At 37.4% G+C, this 15,154-nt stretch overlaps 1 protein-coding gene across 2 annotated transcripts in view; it reads right to left on the bottom strand.

Annotated features, from left to right (window-relative positions):
• LOC310924026 (N-acetylated-alpha-linked acidic dipeptidase 2-like) overlaps positions 1–14,565 on the bottom strand; it is a 29,958-nt gene extending 15,393 nt beyond the window's left edge. The window contains exons 1-11 of one of the 2 annotated variants that reach the window (XM_083885039.1): positions 14,403–14,564; positions 12,815–12,926; positions 9,696–9,882; positions 8,069–8,170; positions 7,159–7,284; positions 6,510–6,696; positions 5,334–5,427; positions 4,957–5,055; positions 3,225–3,310; positions 2,516–2,635; positions 2,027–2,109 (exon numbers count right to left, since the gene is read on the bottom strand). In XM_083885039.1, the coding sequence (XP_083741165.1) occupies positions 2,027–2,109; positions 2,516–2,635; positions 3,225–3,310; positions 4,957–5,055; positions 5,334–5,427; positions 6,510–6,696; positions 7,159–7,284; positions 8,069–8,170; positions 9,696–9,882; positions 12,815–12,926; positions 14,403–14,520 (1,314 nt within the window). In that variant the 5' untranslated portion in view covers positions 14,521–14,564. Of the gene's footprint in view, positions 1–2,026; positions 2,110–2,515; positions 2,636–3,224; positions 3,311–4,956; positions 5,056–5,333; positions 5,428–6,509; positions 6,697–7,158; positions 7,285–8,068; positions 8,171–9,695; positions 9,883–12,814; positions 12,927–14,402 lie in introns of both variants that reach the window. The other variant, XM_083885040.1, reaches the window with a different exon arrangement.
• Positions 14,566–15,154: the final 589 nt, after the last annotated feature.

The raw sequence follows: 15,154 nt of genomic DNA on the forward strand, positions 1-15,154 counted from the left end.
TGCAAAAGAATACGATGGGAGAAGCCTGACTGCACTTCCCCATATGGGGTCTTGCATATATGCAAAATCATATTTTCAGCATAAAGAAATTCCTTTGTTTATGAGCAATGGAGATCATCTGTGTAGCAAAAGGATGTTGTCACTGTTGAATTCTTTCTGCTACATAGAAGATAGTGAATATCGTGGGTTAATTTTCCTCGAGATTTAATACATGACAGATCTGGCAGCTGCAGAGAGGAGGAATGTAAGCTGTGAGGAATGTCTCTAGAGAAACTGAATCTAATTTAGGTCTAAAAGAGTAGTAATGCACACCACCAAGAAGATGAAGCAAGGAAAAAAATAATATTAAAACACACGTTCAAATATGAACTGGGCTTACAGTTTTCTAACCTTATACAGCTGCCATTTCATGAAATAAAGAATGATACATAACTAGATACCAAATTATTAAACAAAACCCATTACAGAGCAGCAGTAGCAATATTTAACAAATAGAACATAATAAAACTCCTTAATTTAGTAATTACTTTGCTCAAGACAAATTGATCTTTTAAGTATCATTGTTTCATATTCTTCATAATTAAAACAATTGTGTAGGGTTTTTTCTTGACAGTGCTTATATGTGTGCAGAGATGCCTAGATAAGGAAATCACAAATGAAGTTATACATACAGCATACTTTTGCCACCAGTGGAGTTCAGGTGGGATGAAACTTCAATGCCAACTAGTTAAAATTTCTCAGTAAATGATTTAAAATTATTTAAATTACTTTTACTTCATTTAATGTTTCATAAACCAGCAGTAGGATGCAGACGTTCTGTTACAGCTCGAAGCTAAACAGGTTGTGGGTGAAAAAAAACCAGTGCAAGTCTAAAGGAATGGAAATCTCAGCTTTGTCAACAGAAGAATGATGGAATCCCTTTGGTCTTTGGGAGCATTTTTTCTGGGTTTGTTACTTCCTCTGACATGTGCCATTTTGCTATGTAATTTTGTGATTTGCTGAAATACATGCCAACAAACTAAACTAGAAAGAATTATTTTATTTTTTTTTATTTCATAGAATCTGAAAGCTCTATCCAGACAGATAAATATTAACTTGCAAATAAAATTCTAGTAGAAGAACAATACAACATATTTCTGTTAAACCAGTCAGTACTAATAAATTGACATAGTTCAGCAGAAATGTGTTTCATCAAGCAATTTTCTTCATGCTTTATTTCTAATTTGGATTTTACAAAGAAATGAAAACTCTCATAAGACCTACATTTCTTATTGGGGTTGAACAAGTCCACTAAGAAGGGAACATGTCCAACAGGAAAAGGAAGATAAAATTATTCAGAACCTCACTTCTGAATTTGCCAACATTCTTCTCTCAGGCAAGAAAAGGAAGATGAAAATAACATGCCCAATATGAAAAAGAAGGTAAAAACATCCAGGACCTCACTTCTGAATTTCCCGACATTCTTCTTTCAGGCAGGTATTTAGCCAGGGATCCTCCTAGAGAATTAATTGACTGTCCTGCCCCTGAGACCCTACAATGCTGGAGTTCACAGGAATTTTGATCTATTCACTCACAAATTACCTATTCTTTAATTTGCTCAGTAGGATTGATTTCCATACAAAAGATTGGCATGCTTATGGATCAGAGGTTCAGGATCTGGACTTAAATTTATACAAACTAAGGAATTTCTCAAATGGAAAGTTAGATCAATCTGGGTTAAATAAAATGCTGTCATTCTGTTAAATGACAGGATAGTTTTCCACATAGAGACCACTGTGGAATATTAGCTTTGAATCAAAGTAGATTTTTAAATCTTAGAAGATTAGTGCACTTATGTTGTAAAAAGGTAGGTAGGTAGGTAGGTAATTTATGTAAACACATGAGTGCCTCACAACACTGAAGGAGTCTGTTGTGCTCCAATTTACCATGAAGTTTTTGATTGCAGTCTAGGGATAGATCCTGGGTACTGCAGTCACCTGCAACACACTTTCAAAGCTTTGCTTTGCTTACACAGTTTTTTATTTACCTCAGCCCACTCTGTGGAACCCAATAATCCAAATTCTTCTGCATCCCAGCTAGCAAAAATAACAGTCCGCCTCGGTCTCCAACCTGCAGTTACATAGTTAAACTTGAAAACTCAACTTATACTTTAAAAGTCTACTGACCACAGTTAACTGAAATTGCTTTAAAAACAGCATTTAACTGATATAACAGTAAAAAAAATCCTCTCTAAAATCCTTAGAGGAACATATAAATGCAGAGGCAGTTCTTCTTAATGCAATATTTTCCTTCTGCACAGCTAAGAGGGTATCATTATACTCACGAGGAAATAAAATCAGCCAGCTACCACACAATGCTACACATGCATCCTTTCAATGAATTTACATCTTTCATAATGAGAAATAAAACTTTCCACAGAAGTGAAAATTTAAATCAATACAACAGCTTATGGAAGCACTGATCCTCAAAGCTGCTGTTTTTCCATATCCATCATTTTACATCTGTAGTAAGTTACCTTCCATCTTCGTTTTACCAAAACTCCGTACAATTTCTTGCAGAACAGCGGCACCAGTTGTTGGATCAATACCACCGAACACCCAAGAGTCTCTGTGACCACCTAAAATAATGTATCTGTCTGGAAACAAACATACAGTATCAATCTATAATCAAAAATGCACTTGGTTTACTTGTGATTTCCTTTGACTACATCTTTACTTGTATCACATTAAATATGAAGTTCAATACCAGTGCTACAAGTTTATTTTTTAAGGGAATCTGCAGCCATTCACTTACTCTACTAAGGTATGCTTACTAAAGACAAGAAATATTTAATAAGTATTTTTCCACCTAGAAGTCTTTCATGTGTATGACCTGCTACTATGTATCAATGGTATAATATTAAAGTCTCAAATCATCACTAGCTTTCTGTAATGTGAATGATGTTAATTTTTGCAAAGGCAAAATGTACGACTGATGTAACGGGAAGCCTACAGTAAAATGATAGACATTATTAAAAAAAAACCAACAACCTCTGATGTCTCTCATTGTATTTTAATGGAATTGCCAATCACAAATTGCTTGATGGGAAGGACAGAAAAACTATTAAAAATTTCTCAAAACTCCATATTGTATGGTTTCCTAAAAAACTTTGTTAGAACATAAGTACAATTTCAACAAATGCAAAAGAAAGAAGGAATTAAAATCATCAAGCACCTGATGCTCACCTGGTTCCAGAGCTCCTCTGAGGATCCCAATGACGTTGTATATTCGTGTTATTTTATTGCTTGTATGAACATGCATTCTGACTTTTCTGAAATGAAAGAGACTGTGGAATAACCATTTCTGAGTAATAAGCCAATAAAAAGCCCATGCTAATAACACGGAAACCAGAGAGTTTGTGCTTCTCTACCTTGTGTTCAGAACTGATCCAATGTGTGTTCAGCAACTCATACTATCTCAGAGACACATTTTTTATTTCAGTTTAGCCTGCTGCTGATGCCTTAGAAAAAGCCTTTGAGCTGGGCCAGTCTACAAATTTGCAAAGATTTACAAAATGTATTGAATTTTCATTTGTGGGAACCAATTAGATAATTGTGTACTAGAGGAATAAGCTGAAAAACATGCACAGTAATTAAAAATCCATCTACATTTTGACCAAAATTTTAATTGTGGACATACAGATGTTTATAATGAACACACTTGTTTTCTAGACAGGTCCATGTAATAATACAGAACTTAGAAGAAAGGTCATTAGGAATATTCATCCAGGAATAAATTAAAATCTCTGTTTAAGACAGCAGATCTAAGTGATCAACATTTATCACAGAATCACAGAATGGTTTGGGTTGGCAGAGACCTTAAAGGTCATCCAGTTCCAACCTCCCTGTCACGGGCAGGGAATCTTTCATTAGAGGCAGAAAACCTTCTACTAGAAGCAGTTTTTTTCTTCCCTGTCCCCCACCAGTAAAATCCACTTGTAAAATTTTATAAAAACGAAGGGAATCAGATATTCGGAGAGATAAAACACAGTATACAGCCCCCTTAACCTGTGGAAGAAAAAAAGCACCAAACAATGGGGAGGGTTGTGTCTGGCAAAACCTCAGGAGCTCCACATTTAAAGTTATCTTTTCAGCAGCAAATCTGCAGAGCTGTCAAAATCAAAACTTACTTCAGGACAGCCACTGGATCTTTGCCCAGAAGATAACTGACACCAGTGCCTTGAATGTGTGTATACTTACACCCTTTCCATGTGCAAGTGACTTTCTACCTAGAATCAAAAGTTTCATTTTGATATGGAACCACTTTGAGAAGGAAGTTTGTGTAGAATTAATGCGTATTTACAATAAGAAATTTACTCTATCAAGTACGAAGATGTTAAAAATTCCACTGAAAAACATAAGTTCTGTGGAAGAATTGTATTGTTTTCTCACTGTTCAAGATACCTCAAACAGCACTGTAATTATGTCAAATATGCTTTCTTATTTAGTTATTTCTACTTTATTCATTTTCAGCTAGTGTTAAAGCAGAACAGAAAAGAATAATGACAAATGAAGTCTTTATAAAATTATATGTTCAGACATACCCTTGTTTACCCAAGAGATGGAGTAGTGATAATGATACACCATTTTTACACACTGTTCATCAGAGTCCACTAACTGTTCTCATTGAATAATACCTCATGTAAACTGAAACTATTTTTATGTGGAAAAGTCACAGAAAAGTGATCTTTAGCTTTATTGCAATTTATTGCCAAATGTCATTGACATATGGCCTGATCTACTAATTGGTGATCTTTTTTAATGCAATCTTCAAATTCTAATAATTATCTCCAAATGTAACCCTAGCAGAAGGAAGTAAATATCTCCAGAGTATCTCTATATGTACTGTTTGAGAGTCTTCCCCTCAGAGGGATTTTTTTTTCTAATATTGTATAAACAGGCAAGTATTAAAACAGACCTTGTAGAAGAGTTGCCTGTGAATCCTGGCCCTATGTTATATGACACATTGAGACTTCCCTTCCAGCTGCTGTCTGGAGCTGCAGGTCCTCCCATTGCACTGTGAAGTGAAAATTAAGACATGCAGTTGACCATTAGGCTGAAACCTTAAATTCTCTTAATAATTATTGTAACAAAACCTAGGTGGTTTTGCAAAAATTTCAAAAGCATTATTGCAAAATGGATGGCTTTGAATTTTCCACATTTTCCAAAGTACACATTACTACAAAAGAGTAGCAAATGTAAGTAACAACATAGATTTTGATATGTTAATATGAAAAGTTTATCTGCAGATTTGTCAATACTGACTTCTGGAGAGGAGGACTGATGTATACTCACCGCAGCAACACTTCTGCATCGTGATATCCAATGGGATGAACGGGGATTTTGGGAATCCCTACACCTTCATTAACTTTATACCTGAAAGTGTATTCTGAGAAACCAGAACAAAATGTCAACTTTATAGCAAAGTTCTTGGCAACTTTTACCAAACTGGAAACACTTTTGAGCAGAGCAGCCACCAGCATGCACAATTCTTTTTAATTCTTACATCATTTTCACACGCCACTTCTAGAAAACCAAACTGTAATGACAAATCCAGTAATGCATCTGCACAGCAGTGCAAAAGATGCTCCCATACTTGATGCAAGGTTAGATTTGCTGTCCCACCATATTATAACATCTCTTGCAGGCTGGCTCTGGGGCAACCAAGCTGGTGTGTGAGGTGAAGATGGCACCTGACAAGCTACAGAGGTCATCCACTGGTGCATTTATTTACCTGGGCTGAAGACGGCCAGCATCTCTCTGAGTCTGCTGGGCCTGGCACACACAATCTCTCCTGGTTTTAGGTTGCCCTATGCCCTCAGCAGTGGCCACACAAGGCCATGAGCTTTCCAGAAGCGTGCCTGTATAGTCATCCCATCAGCACCTAGCACTGGCAGGCATCTTAGTTCAGACTGACTTTAGGATGCCAACAAGGACAAGAGAAGTACATAGTGCCAACTTGTAAAAGACTCCAGGCTGCTCTTATTTTTGCTACAAGAATTTTATTCCATTTTAAAAGGGATTTTAAACTGTTTTTTTCTGCCTGGAACTTATGACTAGCAAGGAAAAACACCTCCAAGTAAAGCTATTAGTCCTCTTTGATGACAAAGTGTAACCTAGTTCAAGCTATACCCTCTTGAGAAACACAGATACTTTAAAATGGCTATAAATTCTCAGTCATTTTCTACTGCTTCACAGTCTATAAACCTACACATCCTGCTTTTTTAGGTGTCAAAAGGGTGGGACCATACAAAGAATTTCCTAGAAACTTTATTCCCCTGCCTAACTGAAACCAGTTAGAATGACACAGATAGAACTTAGTTTGCAATAGAAAATTAACTACTATCAATAGGAATTTCAAGCAACATTTTTCTGTGCATCTGTGCTGAAAATAAATGAATTTCTAGTGCCACACTTTCAGCAGCAGTTTATAAAGTACTTGATGGCCCAGGCTACAGAACTTGCACTCACCTTTTGCAGGATAACCTGGTGTTAGAGGGTCCCCAGCTCCATTCAGATTTAAAACATTCCCACGCTGGACTCCTCCACCTGGAAGGTTCCAGCCACCTGGATAAGCCTCTACTCCTGGGGCACAGTAGTCAGCAGGGTCTGAGTAAAGTATGATCCCTTGGGCTCCTGCTAATATGGCATTTTTAACCTGTGAAATTATTTACTTTTAAGATGTGGCTTTTATTTTTTTTCTTTTATAATGCAATTCAGATAAATCTGAACATTGAGATTTGCTTCCATGCAGACATAGTTTTAGATAGTTACTCAGTTTCTGTGCATAGGAGTCCTTGTCAAAACATTGCTATTTCGAAGTACTGCAGTTCCATGGATGGCAAGTATCAAAAGACTTGGCTCTACGAACTATTCAGTTCTCCAAACTATTCTCTTGCAAGAACTGCCTAGGGAGTTTGCAGTCATTTCTGTCTCAGGAGTTTAATACATTCATCTGGTTTTATTGTTTTGGAAGTTATTCTTAGACTGCAGTCACAATGGATACATTGCAGGCTTCCTTCTGCTCATATGTTCCAATGAACAGCCCTTACTAATTCCCTCAGGCTCTACCATGAACAGTGTCTGACCCATGGAGGAAAAATTAAAACACAACCCTTACCTTGTTTCCTCTGAAGATCTTTCCATATCTGGCAATGACAATCTTTCCTGTACAGTTAATTCCCATTTCACGTTCCAGCTTAAAAAAATCTTCTGTACGGCCATAATTCACGTACACCAGATCTGCCTGGGCGGAAAAGAAAAGCAGTGTTGTGGCAAGTGATCAGTCAACAAACAAAATATCAATTATCGGAAATACAGTTTCATTCACTATGTGTGATAGAGGATTTTTAATTTTTTTTTTATTTCTACAAATGATATCCAGTGTCCATAAAAACAATAGAAAAAGATATCCACAATATTCTACAGGAAGTTTTGGCTCAAATTTTTGATGTTTGAATATTATCCTGCACTTAACAACAGTCCTAAAAACAGGCTGGAAAATAAAGCAGAGTATTTTGGTAAACCGACAAACTTCTCTGGCTCTGACAAAGGAGTGGTATGCCTTGCATACACAAACACTCAATACTATATAATTTCACTCATTTATGTAATGCAATGTTGCCCCTGTCCTGTTCCACAATGAATTAGCAGATTAAATGAGGAACTTTTGTGGCCTTTGAAGGCATGAATTTAATCTAAAATGTCTTCCAACTGGATATCAATATTGCTACTTCTACCTGTGCTGAATAATATGGAGCAATCCAAGATGTATCCAAAATTTTCCATCAAGATAAAAACTTGCCACTTATTATGTGATTCAGAGATTAGCAATTTGAAAAAACTCCTTTTTGTCATAAAAGACTTCTAACCTTTGCATAATATGTGGCCTATCAGTGCCTGAGTGTTCTTTAATTAAGACAAGAGGTAATTAAAACTACTGCAAAAATATTTTGAGAAGCTGGAACAATCTGTCCCAGAAAGTGTTTAAAAAATAGGTAATAGAACTGTTATATAATTTCTTTTCTTACCTCTGGCACTCCTTGTGCTGAAAAAGCATTATATGGTGGCAGTATATCAGTAACATTTTCATACCCTTGTGGAGGTGGTTCAAACAATGATGTATTGAAAACCTATCAAAAAAATAACAGTAATGTTTGGTCAAGCATTCTAGGCACAAACTCACACACTAAGCACATGCTAATTATAGTTTAAACTAAAGTCAGAAGAGACAATTATTCAGTTTCCGTGCATCAGACTCCTTGTCAAATAATTACTCTTTCAAAATACTGCAGTTCTGTGGATGAAAAGTATCAAAAGGCTTGGCTTTTGCCAAGTTATTAAGCTTTGTCAGCAGTTTAAATTATAGTTTCATAAATTGATAGAAAAAAATAAGTTCAAACAGAAACACAGGTAGGGATTCAGAGTTGAAATTTTGTAATAGAATGCAGATATGAGCACAAAGAGACAGAACACGTGTCAGAAGTTGCTCATCAGTCACTGCTTGAACCTAAGGAAAGAAGTAGCTGAGAATTGCCAAGAGGTGGTGACAGTAAAAGACATCTGGTTCATCCATGCCATCCCAGGTGTCTTTTGTGGTTTCTCCCACCTGCATTATTATTCTCTTTATCTCTTACCTAGCAATACTCCAGTTAATCAGGCTGCCTTTTATCACTCCATATTATAACACTCATGTTGCTTTAAGGTGCATGTCCACCTTTTGTCACCTTGTGAGATTGTAGCTGAGGCAGTTACAGGGTTTCCGGAAGAACTTCTTCATTCTTTCACCTCTAAGCTCATGCCATCCCTGAATTCCTTACTTTCTACCTGGCCCATCATCCTTACCTATGTGCTATGATGCTCCTCTAGCAGTCCCACCTCCTCTTCTTGCTCAGGATCCTTGTCAGAAATTTACATCTACTTCTTTATTTCCCCAGGTATTCAAAAGGAAGGTGTCCGTAGACTGACTAGTTCATAACTACTTCCAACACTAACTTAGGAGACACCGTAGGAAGCCAGTGGGACCAGGTTCACGGGTGAGGGAAACAAAGCAATACTACATGAAAGTGATAGCATCTCTGCAATTCCTCAGCATGTTGTGGAAGCAAATATTGTACAGATGTTCAAGAAGGTTTGGATAGGTACTTGGAAAAGAGATGTAATGAGGTCAGTGACTGCATAAATGCTTGGAAAAGGTCTAATGAGGATTTTTCAGGAGACTAATTGCAGCACATTCAGAGAAGCCCTGAGCTGAAAACAGCTAGACTCTGGAAGAACTGCATGCCTGAAATACATTTCTTTGTTCTTAAACATCCCTCTGCACCCACTAAAGGCTTTTTATGGAAACAGGATATTAACCTAGATGTATGCTTAAGCTGAACCCTTCTAACACCTTATGGTCTACTGGTGTTAACTGCCTTCTCTCCACATATATGAGGCACTGAGATTTCAGCCACTTTGCTGTGCTTTCTGCATAGCCTGGAAAACCATTTCTAAATATGATTTCCCTTTGCAGTAGATTTTTTCTTTAATAAATATTAAGTACATGCTCAGATGAGTAGGTAAGAATACAGAGGAAGACACTTTTTTTTAACAAGAAGTCACTGGGTTGTTGTGTATTGTTTTATATAAATGTAGTTTTGTCATTGAAAAGATCACCTCAGTCCCTTGATCATCAATTACTGAAATGTAGTTTGGCTGCTTTTCATTTGGGTATGAAAGAAGCACATCATAATTAACAAGTTCTGCTGAATCCAATCCAAATTCCTTCCACTGGCCTTGAATTTTTTTGGCAAGAAGAAGATTCTGTTCAGTTCCTGCGAGGTGAGGCAACTTGGTAAATGAACTAGAATAAAACAGAAAACCACTAGTAAGCAGCAAATGCAGAGAAACAACAGTGAAATAGGATCAGTGTGCATAAAGCTAATCTTCAAGACACATTGCATGGACAGTAAAGTCTTACAGTTTGAGCTGTATAACATGATTGCTAAGCAGAGTCAATATCAGGACATGAACAAAACACACTCAGAGCAGAGGATCTTTCCTGAGGCCTTAAGATAAGTCAACTGAACTTTTTTCTTTGCATAGCAGGAATAGCCACATTTACACACAAGCAATGAAAATCAATGCCAAAGATTCAGCAAAAAAATATTAGCAGTATGCAGGAAACAGAAATAAATATAGGAAAGCTACACATTCAGTAAGGAGACTTTCAGATAATTCTGGTATCTGATCATGGATTTGTATTGTTGTCATAACACGTCCTAAGGTCTTAATAAGTTTAATTTGAAAATCATTACATTATCTTCACAGGTTTTGCTCTTTTTTCTTAATCAAAGCCTGAATAACAAAACCTTCTTAACAATATTTACTTCCACATCAGATATAGCACATAATGGTGACAAATAGTCACAAATAGAATCCAGTCCCTCTGGGCTACCCTACAGAAATCTGTGAACAATTTGTTCGGCCCATTGGACAAGTAAGAAAGGAATGGTGAAGGCTCATCAGTCATCCAGGTATGCTCCATCAGCTTCCAATTCCCAACAGGCTACTTGTCAATGGCTGCTCCATAGATGTCAGATACCAGCAATTGCCATTAATTAGTGGTAGCAAATACCATGATTAATATCACTTCAGCCTGTCATTTCAGACTCTTTTTAACCCCTGTTCCACAGTGTGCACTTCCTCAGCTTCCAAATGAGAATGATATTCAAAGCCTTGTTAAAGTCAAGGCTGTTACAGCCATTCTAATGTCTCCACTTCTGCACGTAGCTAGTCATTTCCTTGAGGTAGGCTGACTACACAAATAGTAAATAAATGCTGACTCCTGCAAACTTTATTTCTGTCCTTCACGTACTTGAAAATAGATTCCAGAAGGATATTTTGTCACCCTTCCAGGGCTGAAGCTGACCAGCTCAGAGTCCTTCCAAGTTGTCCTTATTGAAAGAGGGGCACAAAATCAGCCTTTTTCAACCACCTGAGGCCTCTTTCAATTATCAGAACTTCTCATCTACAGCAACATTGCAATCATAACATAAAGGTCTTTCACATGAGTCCCATCTGGCCCCAGGATTTGAATGCATCCACATTCTTTAAGTAGACCACAACCTTTTTCTCTCCACTGTTGTTCCCTCTCTTTAAACTATGAGGGTATGCACCAGTCTGGAAGCAACCTTTGCCAAGCCCTGTTGCTTGTTTGCTCCTTGCACTTTAATTCTCACTAGTATTTTAAGTACCTTTTAATTCTTTAAGTATACTAAATACTACATATGCCATCAGGAAAAACACACATGATTGGGGTTTTTTTTTCAAATTTTTCCTTCCAAACAGTTTAATCCTTTCCAGAACTATGACACAATGCTAAGACCAAAGCGGCTGAATTTTCTGAGACTTAGGTTTTTTTCCCCACATGATAAAAACAGATGTAGTCTGAAAAATAAAGAATGTGGATCAAAATTCTCAAGTTCACATTTTTTTACGCTTTTGACAAACTTTTTGGAAAGTGTGTTAACACAATTCCTCTGCATTTCCTGATTTTTATTTGAATTTAGGCAAAAAAGAAAAACCCAACAAGCATGGAGCATTTGGCCCATCACCAAAGCAAGCAGACAAATGAGAAACCATTAATATCCCACGGCCAAGAGATTTTGGCATAATTACAGAGCTATTTCAGGCTATGTTGCCTAGATTCTCAGTCAAACATAATGTTCAGGAACTCTCCAATCTACTGAAAGCAAGAAATACAAAATAAGATTAGGCCTGTAGACTTAAAAAGCTAATTGATGTTAAGCATGAAACCTTCTGGGTTTAGAATAAACATATAGAAATCAAATTTGTCAGTAGTCTTTTGATGTTCTTGATGCAGATGCTGACTTAAATGCTGAATACAAACATTTTACTAACCAGAATTAGTATTTATTTACTTTTCATGTGAATATATTTGTTCCTCTTTAGAAAGTATAAATATATACAGTAATGTGGGTTTTTTTCATTTTAGATGTTCTGAAAAACTGCATGGATGCACTCTGATGCAAAAAAGTTCATTTACTAACACTTACATCATGCAAGCCTTAACCAACCATACACGCAACTGAGCATGGACAGAACCCTTTATCTCTGAAACAGAAAACAGGGTATAATGAGATGTCAGAGCTCCCAATTAACAGCACATTATCCAGTATGGCCACACTAAAGGAACTTTAAGTTGTAAGTATACATGCAACTCAGTGCCATGCAAACTTGTAGCATTAATTTTTAATAGATTAATTTTCCACTTAGACTAGTTGCTCAAACTGAAAGTTTAAAGAGACACTGAACAGATGATCAGTCAGATGTAATTCATGCCAACCATCCCTAACACAGAAGAATCATCACAGTCTGAAAGAAAACAAAGTTATCTGAGTTTAGAGCTTCAGATACTTGCAAAGAAAAAAAAAAAAAAAAAAAAAAAAAAAAAAAAAAAAAAAGCACATTTCATTAAATCATGAAGATGAGAAATCATGAAGACTGGTAAGCACTGGCACTAATGCAGCTGAGGGAAGTACACTTGACAGCACAACCAGTTCAAAAAGGCAACTTCAAAAACAGGGAGGAGGGAAACAGAAGAGTTGTAAACCTCTCCCTTCTTCCCTCAGACATTCCATACAAATTAGATACTTCCAAAGCATCTTAAAAGCTCTGCTTTCAGAGGCCCTTCCTTGGAGCTAATGTTATCACTTTCTGGCTTTTTTGACTGATAAAATTGTTTAAAAAACTAGGCATGGCACAAGGCTTACCGAAGAAATTTCTTGATGTTCTCTGCTTTCATTTCAGCTGCAAGTTTCTGCCTCATATTTTGGTGGACATCTGAAGAGTTGGGGTTTTTCTCGGTCAGTTTTGTAAACCAGCCTGAAACACATTTGAAAAGTTTCCTAATTAGCAAGAATGTCCTCAGATGTTTGAGCACAGGTGAACCTGTGGTATTAAACAGTTAAAACCACGAGGATGAGCAGGGCTTAGAGCACCCTCTGTCAGTGTCTGAGGGCTCAAGCAAAAAAGTAAAATATATTTAATTGACTGAAATGCCTAAAAGTGTCACAATGAAAAGAGTATACACTAAATCCCTGGTAAATCCCCTTTTTAAGGGAGACTCATTTCTCATTAATTTTAAACTATAGTTTAAATTCTCAATTAACTATTTGTAGTGTCGGGTTTGAGCTCCTGATACTCATGATGAAATGTCTTTATTTAGTTTATGCATGTATTTTAAAATAGTTGTGTAAGCATATTCAAAGTGAAGGTCTAGGACTGAACAGCCACCCTGCCAGCATTGTAATAGTTACAGACTTGGGGAAAGGTGGGGTTAGTCTATTTAATAATTAAAAGAATAAAGTTAACTGTCACCCAAGCCAGTTTTAAAATGCTTATTCAGTAAGCATAAATGGTAGTAGGAGAGGGTATATCAACTGTATGAGTTTGTCTTAAGAAAAACAACAAAAAAAAATTCCTTTTATTATTACAGCTAGACGATCCCAAAGTGGGAAAATTTTCATAAGACAAACACGTGTGCTGTCAAATACACAGTATATATGACCTGTTCCACTTGAATGCAATTGTAGTAACACTCTGAACTGAACGGTGAGGTTTGATCAGACCAAAAGTCCATCTTGCTCAGTATCCTGTTTAGGAAAAGGGCCAAAAGATGATGTTCAGGGAAACGTATAAGCGTAGCACAAGCACCAGAAATTACCAGGTCAGGGATGTCCTAAATTAAACTAATATTTTATATATTTAATAGCCCTCATGGATTTTTCTTTCATGCTTTAGTCTTAGGTTTGTGCTACAACACAAGTTTAAAAAGGACATGCAATTTTAATTAAAAATGCTGCACGAGACTTCAGAAAAGAATCTCTAGTAAAGTTCATTGTGCATAATGAAAACTTCAGTAACTTGGCTCACAGTCAAACTCTTCCTCTACACTACCCTTAATTTCTAAAATAGCAACTGAATGTGAGCACTTAAAAATATCTTCAGTAAAAAACAGGAAATAAAAATTAAAAAAAGAAAAATCTGGGAGATCTTGCAATCACTGAAGTTTCAAACTCTTGCATTTTTTTCTTTGAATGCCTGGCTGCCTGTTTTGGGAAGCTGTCAGTTCACCAGGACTGGTCCTGAGCTGAAGCACAGAGCCGTTCTGTTCCTCACTCCCTGAAGACTGAAATTGCTGGACAGGAAAGCTGAGAAAAGCAGTGGGACGAGTACTTTGCCATGTCCCTGAAGAGCAGTGTAATGTCCCTGCTGGTGCGTTAATCACAACAGGGGCTGCACACGAGTGTGTGCAGGGGAAGGCAGCCGGGGGCTGAGCCCCGGGGTCTGTGCACTCACCTGTGAGAAAGCCCAGCAAGAAGCAGCCGAGCAGCCCCGGGCACACGAGCCACGCACGGAGGGTGGCCCTGCTCCTGCTCCTGCTCCCGCTCCTGCTCCTGCTCCCGCTCCCGGCCATAGCGGCAGCACCGGCCGGCGGCTTGGCAGCCTCTGAGGGCTGGCAAACAGCTCCCTTCCTCCTCCTCCTCCTCTTCCTCCTCCTCCTCCTTCCACCCGCAGCCCCAGGGCTGTCCCTGCCTTCTTTCCTTCTCAGTTCTCATGCTGCCTAACCAGCCTTAATCCCTGGGTGATGGCGATGATACAGTTTTCCAAATGGAATAAAACTTTCATTTCTTAGTCTCACTCCACCAGACAGCCTCTGTGCGTGTGTCTCTGTAACAAATGTGTAACCAGGCACTAAACAATGTACATGTAGTATTCAAGATGCTAATTCCTACTAATTATTAGCACTTTCTGGTTTTGAAAGTTCCTGTTTTAGACTTGTTCACAACCTGTTCCAGTGGAAGTAGCCAAGAAAGGAAATTAAGGGAAAACTTGTTTCTTCTTTACCAGCAAAAGAAACACTGAATTGCTTCCCTTTTTATTCCATGGTAACATTAATCCTCAAGAAGGAATGTACACTTAGAGCAGCTGAGAACATAATTTAGATTGGCCAGTCAGAACAATTCCAGACATCATCCAATTTGTAACTAGGAAAAGTTGCAAATTTATGTCCTATATTCTCTAGCTACTTGCACTTAAGATTACAAGGT

This window comes from Zosterops lateralis (assembly GCF_965231275.1).
Source record: "Zosterops lateralis genome assembly, chromosome: 2".
NCBI lineage: Eukaryota > Metazoa > Chordata > Aves > Passeriformes > Zosteropidae > Zosterops > Zosterops lateralis.